This window comes from Magnolia sinica, chromosome 11 (genome assembly GCF_029962835.1).
Source record: "Magnolia sinica isolate HGM2019 chromosome 11, MsV1, whole genome shotgun sequence".
NCBI classification, from domain to species: Eukaryota; Viridiplantae; Streptophyta; class Magnoliopsida; order Magnoliales; family Magnoliaceae; genus Magnolia; species Magnolia sinica.
Window position 1 is genome coordinate 25,145,086 of NC_080583.1, and position 10,159 is coordinate 25,155,244.

At 38.5% G+C, this 10,159-nt stretch overlaps 1 protein-coding gene across 3 annotated transcripts; it reads right to left on the reverse strand.

The window, feature by feature from the left end:
• Nucleotides 1-8,422: 8,422 nt before the first annotated feature.
• LOC131218308 (uncharacterized) lies at nt 8,423-9,667 on the reverse strand. 3 transcript variants are annotated; one of them, XM_058212961.1, is made up of 3 exons: nt 9,439-9,655; nt 9,184-9,291; nt 8,423-8,590 (listed from the first exon to the last, which is right to left on the reverse strand). In XM_058212961.1, exons 1-3 carry the CDS (start codon nt 9,521-9,523, stop codon nt 8,529-8,531), a joined length of 255 nt encoding a protein of 84 aa, XP_058068944.1. In that variant the 5' UTR covers nt 9,524-9,655; the 3' UTR covers nt 8,423-8,528. The 3 variants fall into 3 exon arrangements, 2 of the variants coding, with proteins under 2 accessions (XP_058068944.1, XP_058068942.1); XM_058212959.1 differs by lacking the exon at nt 8,423-8,590 and adding an exon at nt 8,658-8,894 and having other exon boundaries at nt 9,439-9,649; XR_009157622.1 differs by lacking the exon at nt 8,423-8,590 and having other exon boundaries at nt 8,901-9,305; nt 9,439-9,667.
• Between the last annotated feature and the right edge of the window lie 492 nt (nt 9,668-10,159).

Consider the following 10,159-nt stretch of genomic DNA (forward strand, 5'->3'; position numbering starts at 1 on the left):
TCAAGGATTTTTAGGCTCTGATCGGATGTGGGGACCACATTCGATGGACGTTTTGGATTTCCTGATGGCTCCTTGGTGGTAGGTCACATCTCCATCCGAGTTGCGGACGTTTTAAATGTTCCCAGCGCAGGAGCATGAAAGACGGAGAAGATCGGGTGTGGTCTGGTCAAAGCATGCTTTGACCAAGTTTAATTTGTGTGGTCTACGACTGTTAATGTAATAGGTGCACACGCACCGTGTTGTGGGTAGAGGTGTACATGAAGCATGTTGGCTCGGTTAGCTTGCTCGACTTGACTCGAAAAAGCTCGATTCGACTCGGTTCGAAGTTGAGTTTGAGCCAAGTCGAGCCGATTTTTTAGCTCGAAAATGAGTTCGAGCCTAGTTCAAGCTGGGCCCAGCTTGACTCGACTCGGATCGAACTAGTTTGGTGACTTGGTTACTTTGATATTGATGTTACTCACAAGGTGTTTGATGAAATAACTCAAAGAAGTGTGGCTGGTGGCAAGGAAGGTATGTATATGAAACTAACACCCTTTTTTCCTTGATTTTTATGTTGCTTAGAAGGTGTTTGATAAAATACTTGTAAAACCATTGTTGTTGTCTCAAATACAGTAATATTTTGAAGGTGCAGTCCAAGTGTTTGTGAAAATGCTGCAATGGCGAACTCTGCTTGATCTTTGCTCGAACTCGGCTTGAACTGGTCCGAGCTGCTAACCTAACCGAGCCGAGCTGGCCAGTCAGGCTCGAGGACTGAGCCGAGCCGAGTTCAAGCTGAGGTTAGCTAGTGGCCAATTTGAGTTGAGCTGAGGCCAGCTTGACTCTATTCGACTTAATGTGCACCCCTAGTTGTGGGTCATTCGGTGATGGTCTTGGAGGATTCACTCCGTCCATTCGGAGTGTAGGGTCCTTTTAGGGGAGGGGTTATATCTGAGCTCCAAGTGGTTACATTTTGGCGATTTTATTAATAATTTGTTATTTGTTTTAGTGTGTATATTTTTGTTTAGTGTATATTTAGCTTGATGTATATTCGTGCTTTGTCAGGTCTTTGGTGTTCAAGTATTAATTGAGAAGATTTTGGGGTGTTACATGGGGACCCAAGCCTGTAAGCCCTCTAGCTCTACCATAGGAGCCTCCCACTCTGAAGTTGTAAAGAATCACTTGTCCTTCCAGCCCTTGTTGAAGGATGGTTTGTTGGTGATAATGACTTGACCCTTGCCCGACCATGAAGAAAAGTAATACTAGCGATGAGAGACAAGGTTGCTCTTGGCCTAATATAAGTAGAAAAGCTCATCCACTACGAGCTCGGAATTACTAAACAACTCCTAGAGAACATAATAGCTGAAGACTACTCACCAAATGTTAGGGTTTAGCTGCCTCGGGGCGACTCCGAGGTGGTAAAGTACTTCTCTCACCACATGGTGGAAAGGTAACCAAAGACCACAATAAAAGAATATTGGATACAACGCGACCTCCTCCATGAGAGGTCAGCAGGGACTACTTCAACTCAGGGAAGTCGCAACCCCATCGAGCTAAGAATCATATATTCGGACTTGAAGGCCTGCAGGTCAGTTTCCCTCAACCTAGATATAAAAATATTACCTATAAGGGCCATATCTTTGAAAGATGAGGAGGTCAGCTCACCTCAGGCGAAGGGATGAGCCCCTGAGAGTCGAACCCTACAAATGGGATAGACCTAGAATTAGAGCTACTGCCTACTGACTCCTTCTAAAATGGGTTGGAGACAGTGGCTGCCCCGCAATCCTCCTCAGAAGACATCGAAAAAAAAGGATAGAGAGAAGTGAAAGTGGAAGAAAAGAAGTAGGCTCTAGCGTAGTGGAAAAAGCTCTGATACAGAAACTTCGAACTAATAGATGTCGGGGAAAGAAGACTGTTGGGCTGAGGTGAGACCGGATGCTGGTCGGTAGAGCTCAGGCTTTAAAAAAATTAATAAAGCGGGGGGGCGGGGATCAAAGTATTTATAGAATGATCCCCTGACAATGCATTTGCTCCTTGTAAGTTGAGTTACATATGTCCTGGAGGGAGGGGGTGAATAAGACTAAAACCAATTTCTGATAATCAATCGCGGAAAATAACTTCTCAATTGTAAAAGATATTGAAGCCCTAATTTCAACTAAATCGTAGGACTACCTTCACCTAAAACTTTAGGTAGAACAACCTTATTTCCCGACAATCTTGAAACCGATCTTTTAAAATAATAAAAGTAGATAATAAGATTATCAATTACCACAATACATAGAATTATATTGGTTCGATGTTTAACACATACCTACTCCACTTCTAAAATTATTACTCCACGTAATTTTGGCTTTCCACTAGTTTTAAAGTTTTCATATGATCACCTCAACAACCTCTTATAGTTCATGTGATTTTCACAAGCTTACCATAACAAAACCTTAAGTGATTTTTATGTGCTAACCACTACACAACCAGATGAGATTTTTGGGCAATCTCAACAAATTTAAATGAAAGAAATATAATTAAAACAAATACTTATTTTCTCGAAGACGAATGTTAATGTAAAGATACTAATGAAGTCTTGTAGATGCTTTAATCAATGCAGCAATCTTCTTTATTTGATGATGATGAATCAATGTATGCTCAATCAGAAAGGATTTAGGGATATATAATTTCTCAAGGGATAAAACTCTAAAAGCTATAGATTCAATTCTTTAATCTCAAGTTGAGTATAATGTACTCTCTAATTGAATTTATATCTACTTAAGAAGGGAAATGAATAAGATATAAACAAAATAAGAATTGTTACACAAATAACTTGTAAAGGACTAGAGTTTCTCTTTTTGTTTAAGAAAGAATTATCTCACTTTTTTTTTTTTGTTTTTAAAACAATGAGAAAAGGTCTCTATTTATAACCAAAGGTTTTGAATCTTCAATAAGCTTAAGAATTGTTTTGGCTGGTCGAATTTCCACGATATTGTTTCAATGGTATTAGATTTCGTGGGATTTGATTTTATCAAAAATTCGGTTAGCCGTAGCAGCCTTTAGGTGGTCGATTATAAGGTTTGACTAGCTAAATTTCTTAAAAATATGAAATAATGCATTGCTGTAAACATGACCTGGGTCACCCTCGAGCTAAGCCGAGCTAAGTTCAGCTGACCGAACCTAGGGTTGAGTTGGCTGAACTTCCAACTAAAATTTCAATTTAAGCTGTTGGAAACTTGACCTAGGTTGATATCAGGTTGACCTGAGCTGAGTTTGGCTGGTCGAACATCCTCAAAATTTTCATGTAAAATTTTCACAATTTAAATTTTGAAAAGCCATGATCATGCAATATATCCTATGGTATTTTCTAAGGTCATTTTTACCTGTAGGTTGGCATACAATTGATATTTCACTTGAAACCATTACAAACCTTCTATGCTTAAGATGTTGTGTCACGCCCTTGAAGTGTCGTAGAGAACCGAAGTGTGTTAAAGATCCATATTGTATTTTTTCTACAAATTTTGGCAACTACATGTGTGCTTAAAACATTAACACTTACACTCCTGAACAGTGCCACGTGGCAGCACGAGATCCCGAGGTGGTACTTCAACTACGCACCCTCCATGTGGGGGCATATAATTCATCTGAGCAAAACTGTAATAGCCCGGGTGACAGTTGTCAACCTATGATTCATCCAGAATCTAAACGGTGATCTTCCATTAATGCCCATTCCCTCGTATCTCGTGATAATAATCATGCCTTTTCGACTTTTGTGTCAAGTGCTGACTTTTCAGCTCCCACCTCTGCTTGCAAACGATAAACCCTGACTTGATTTAAAATTTGAAAAAGATCAGGTTGCTTGAAATTTGAATTTCAATTTATAAACTTTTAGACTAGTTTAAAATCTTACTTTCTGAGCACGTGCAAGCCGAGCTCAGAAGTGGGGGCAACTATTATGGGCAAAATCGAATTGGTCTACCATACGAAAAGTACGACCAACCATAAGAGGAGTTTCTTGAAGCTGAAGCAGCTAGAGGACCTGGATAGGCCTCTATCTCAAGTTGACAGAGGGCAGAGCTTAGGAGGCGGAGCAAGTGCTCTTGATAAAGAGATAAGTCTCAAGCTGACCCATGCTGAGCTGCTTAAGGATAGATCTCGACAGGAGGAGAATCACCTCACTGAGTATATTTACAAATGTGGGCACAAAACTTGTAATGCAAAAAGCTCGGACAACAAGCTCCCAACCTCTTGAGTTGATTAGATCAACTACAACCAGAGGCAGGATGAGAAATCTAGAGAGAATCCCACCTTAGACCCAGAAATGAAAGATTCAAAACGATCATGCCTAAAGGTCATGCCGACTGAGGCAGGATCGATGAGCAAGCTATGGTTATCAGTAAGGATGGTTCTCGGCATTGATATACACAGAGACAGGAAGATGAGTAAGCTATGGTTATCTCAGGTGAAATACCTCGAGAAGGTATTAATGAAGAGTGAGATGGACAAGGCTAAGCTAGTACGCATTCCCCACATGACTCACTTCAAACTATCTTCAAAACATTATCCTAAAATCGATGAAGAAAAGCAGGATATGTCCCATGTGCCTTATTTATGCACGGTTGGCAACTTGATGTATGACATGGTCTATACAAGACCAGATATTTCACATGCGGTAGGTGTTATTAGTATACACATGTCTAACCCTGGGAAGTAACATTGAGAAGCAGTGAAATGCTTACTTTGATACATCCGAGGTATGAAGGACTATGTCTTGTCTTTTGTGAAATCATGGGCTAAGTCATTAGGCTATATTGATTTTGATTACAGGGATAGTGTGGACAATAAAAAGTCGACTTCCGGTTAGTTAATTATTTATGTTAGTAGATGGAACGATCCATTAGATGTTAAAGCTTCAATCTGTGGTGGCTCTTTTCATAATTGAAGCTGAGTATATGGTAATGATGGAGGCATTCAAGAAAGGTATTTGGTTGAGGGGGCTGATAAATCAGTTGTTAGTAGGAGGCCATGCTGGCTAATTGTGATAACGAAAACATGATCAATTTGACTAAAAACTCTATTTATTACTTACATATTAAATATATTGATGTTCGTCACCATTTTATCCGACAAGTACTCGAGGAGGGAGGTGTGACTTTGAAGAAAATTCACACGAATGTAAATCCAGCTGATATGCTCACGAAGTTAGTTCCCATAGAGAAGTTCAAATTCTGTGCAACTTCTCTGGGCTTGACAAAGGCATAAAGGAAGATAGAGGGTACACGCGAAGTGATGATGGAACTATAATGCAAGGTGGAATTAGATTTGAGGAAAAGAAGATATGAAGAATGAAAACTGAAGACATGGTGGAGATTGTTGTTGATGTCTTAAATCTAAAAAACAATAGGTCTGTCAATGCCATTGACAAACAACTCGATGCCATCGAACATACTTTGATGATATCTAAGGAGGCTCGATGCCATTGGAAAAAACTAGAAATCCCATGTTAGTTGCTAGATACTTTATGGTGTCCCGCTTGATGCCATTGAAAGGGATTTGATGCCATCAACAATCTGTTGATGCCATCGAAGTGCCATAGAAGGTGTTATCGAGCGTACGCGCAACTGCGTAAGTGCAGGATTTGTTTTCAATTTCGATTATAGTTCTTACAAAGGCTATATATATATATATATATATATATATATATATATATATATATATATATATATATATATAGTGATAGTGTAATACGGATTTGGGAGAGATCACAGAGGCTTGGGGAGCTTTCTAATATGTTATGGGGTTTCAAGGGCATACCTTGGAGAGATTCGAGGCTTGTTCGAACCAGGTAATCTTTATCTCTTGTAATATTTTACTTTCATAGTTTATTGCCATCGCTTTGTGCCATTTTTTTCGTAAGGATATATATATTATTTTTAATGTTAAATTTAGAGTGTCTGGACTTGATTTTGCGATTCAAATATTTTGTTTGATTCATCTTTGTGTACTTTTAGGCAGTTCCTCAGCAATCTTGCTATCCCAATGAGGTTGTCCCATCATGAAAATGGGATGCACCAAAAATCAGGTCAAACCAACCCCACGTGAATGTGAGAAGTTTTCCACCTGATTCTGATTTTTGAGGTGTTCCATTTTCACGGTGGAATGACCTTGTTAGATGGGTGAGATGTCATACAAACACCATAGTGGGCCCCATGCGTCAGCTAATTGGACGTAAAACTAATTTAATGGGAGCATTTCTCATTATTTGATAGTGCATGTGTATCAAACCATCACGCTTCGCCAGATCCGATGGTTTTCTCATGTTTTACCCTCTCCTCTTCTCTCTGTTTACGTCTCAGTGGCCATGAACATAGGTTGTATCACGGCCGTTGATCATCTGCAGCGCAATTAAATCGGGTTTTGGTGAGCATTTACACATTAATATCAATAGCTTATTCTTCTTCCTCCTTTTCAAATCAATTTTATCGAGAGGATTTTGCAGCATAGATCAAACAACCATTAAACCCGACCGAATTAGTTCAATCCACGCCGTAGAATTAGGGCGAATCGAGCTTGGATCTTAAATCGATCTGTTTCGACAGTTCGAGAGGGATCCATTCAAGTTGAGTAATTAGGCTAGAATCCCATGATAGTTCATTACCATTTTAAAAATGGTAGCGACTCACTCTCCTTGCATGTGGCCTTCATTTACAGCTATCCAGACCATCCAGCTTGTGGGGCCCGTTGTGGATGGAGGATATATCTAAAAAATAACACCGATCAAACAATGGCTACCATCCAATTGGTGGCTATCAAATGGATGGTTGAAAGTGGATTGGTGGGTTGTCCAATTTCGAAGGGAGAAATCTGACGGTTTAGTGTCATCATCTTCTCAGTGTACTTTTTCCGTTATACTCCATCTACAAACGGGTCAGTGATTTTTGGATGGTCTGAATTTCTGCACAATTATGCTGCGCATGCGATCAAAGAGTCACCACCATCTGTTAAATGTTGCCTTGTTAGAGGAATGTAGTCTTAGGTAATTAGATTCTGGATCCTCTGCAACTACAAATGGGTCCATTATATTCAAATCCAACAAAAAAAAAAAAGTCTAAATCTAGTCTAACATAACTTTCTTATCGTCCTCCATGGATGAAATGACAAAATAAAATAAAATAAAATAAAATAAAAATTAGAAATTAAAAAAAAAATCGATTTAGGTGTTTATCGGTGAATCTGTCGATCTGAGTGGATATGGCTCTTTGTGTGTGTGTGTGTTTAATTGTTTGTTTGTTTTGTTTTTTTTTTTTTTTTTTTTTATTATTATTATTATAAGTGAGCCATTTTGATCTCGTATCAATATGAACATGATATAGCCATCATGGACTACGATATTGATATTCCAAACTATGGTGCATTTGAGGCCTGCAGGGGAACTCACACTGAAATGAGTTAAGAAGAATTCATACTGAATGATAGGTGGGGCAATGTACTTGCCACCACAGGTGCCAACTTGGGAGATCCAAGCTACTCATCAAGTGGGCCTCACTATCCTTTGCCTGCGGTTAGATAGCTGCCGGTAAAGCCTAAGTCGGTAAAGGCTTTACCGACGGCCAGGACCTTTACTAACAGTTGTGTTGGACGCCGCTAAATCGTCAGCTTTTGCTACATGACCAGAAAAGTTGTCAAAAGCTACGGATAAAATCCGTAGCTAAAGATAAGAACTCCACCATCCGACTGTAGCCATAGTGCAAATCTTTCTCATTAAAAAAAAAAAAAAAAGTGAATTGAAGACGAATTTCTGGCAAAAATGTACAAGAAACACAAATTGCAAAACAAATTTAATGGATTCACTGACCGAAGGAGTAAAGCCATTAAATGGATTTTTCCCTGCTTTTGAATCTGCTAACAGATTCCTCGCATTTCGAATATATGATGCCAAACCACCTAGATAGCTTGAATTAAGCCGAGTTACCTATAGAAAAGAGCCACTTGACATCAATAAGCAGATATGTGAAGAGTATAAACAATCTTGCTGACAGGTACAAAGCAATGTAGGTTTCCAGAAACCCATCAAAATCTTCGAATATATGATGCCAAACCACCTAGATAGCTTGAATTAAGCCGAGTTACCTATAGAAAAGAGCTACTTGACATCAATAAGCAGATATGTGAAGAGTATTAACAATCTTGCTGACAGGTACAAAGCAATGTAGGTTTCCAGAAACCCATCAAAATCAGTTTGGCCTTCTACTAGAAATATGTGGTCAGCAAGGCTTCCAAAGATAAATTTCAAAATAATCATAATAATAAGAAAAATAAATGTTTGAGTGAGGAAAATGGAAGGTTAAAAGTTGAAACCGATGTTACACTTTTGTTGTTGGACTTGGAAATCAACAGAGACCATTTAATATTTCCAGGATACAGCAGCTGAGTTGTAAAAATAAACTGAGAATGCATGGAATACAAGGTTCTTGTACTCGTAAGAACCAAAATAATAATAAAAATAAGTGCCATGAAAATGAACGTGATCAAAGAAACTTTTCTTTTCTTCATCATCAACACCTTGTTCAGGCCAATGTACAAAAAGATGACTTTGTCCCTCCGCCAACAACATTTTTGCAAGCTCCATCTAGCAATCAACAATCAAGATAATGAAGGCAATGAGATTGTTATCAAAGTAGAACTTTTGACAATCTGGCCTTGATAGACCATCTTAAAGTCACCATTGAAAACTTGGCTGGATCATCATCCTCCGCCACAAGTAACTAGTGAGAATTTCGATATAAAGATAACATGAAGTGGGCCACCATTCATTCATCAATCTCACCGTTTGTTCCAATATACCTGAAAAGTGTTGAGAAAAGAGACGAGCCCTTGAGAAGAGATTGAGCAAGATCTCAATGTTGAATTAGCTCTTTTATTTCTTTCTACATCTGCACAACAAAAGGTCAAGTCATCTATGTTTAGGCCATAGAAACTTTGGCTCTCTAAATGCCAAACAATTTTGAATCCAAAAATCAAAAATTGGATTTGGGTTTTGAATTTCTGCAGTTGAGGCCCTAGGAATTTAAAACCCCAAAATGAAAGTTACCGTTTTCTAGCATTGGAGAGCCAAATTCAAAGAAACAAAACAACCAAATGCCATTTCAAAGTCATCTTCCAGAAAGAAAGGAAAAAAGGAAAAGAAAAGAAAAATCCACTTGAGTTCTTTGGAATCCGTACCATAAAGCTTGAGTTGTGTTTCAAGATCACGGATCCCACCCGAATAACCTCCACTACTGCCATCGGGCTGTTTATCAATCAACTGCCTCCTTTTCTTGGTCATCGTTTCTTCAACAATTCAACTCAACAAACATAAAAATACTATCAAACAGATCCCAAACCAATTTCCAAAGAAACCCAACTTCAATTCAATGAAATCGTCAATGAAAACAGAGAATTCTGCATGAAAAAAAAAAAAAACACTAAAAAATAAACCTTTTTCTATGGCACTCTTGCTTTGCACCAAGGCCTCATCTCTTTTGGTAAGCTTCCACGTCAAATTAATGTGTATGATAACCATCAATCATTTTTCAGCAATGATCCACGTCAAATGTCTACTTTACACACACAACACAATCAGATAATGATATTCAGACAATCACTGTAAGAGTATCTTCAATTACAGCTACAAGACCATTTGTGTCTAGGTCCCATAAAGTGAGAACATCTTCTGTACCACGTGTCAGTGAAATTGCGGTGAATTGTGATAATGTTTTCTTGGAAAATGGTTCTCCTACCTTTTGACAAAGAGGATCTGAAAAAAATGGGTATGATTTGAGGAAACAAATAGAAAACTACTAGAGTTCTATGGCAAAGATGTTCCTGACAGTGTAAGAGGGAGTAGAAAATATATACAACTTCCTTATTTTGTCTCCAGAAAAGAATAATGTGAAGGAAAAAACATGGGTTGGATTGCTTCTCTTGGTTTTGTATCTCGAGTCTTTCACTTGTCTCAACTTAACTTACCATTGCATAAGCTTAGCTTTGCAGGTTGTGTTCATAAAAAGAAAAAAGAATAAAAGGAACCAAAGCCAAACATGATTAGATGGAGTAAACTGAAATGAACATAACAAGGAACTAGATTCAGTAAGCACTGAGTTTTCAGCAGATGGCTTGAAGATGGATAAAACAATGAGCCAGGGCCACATAATGCAGC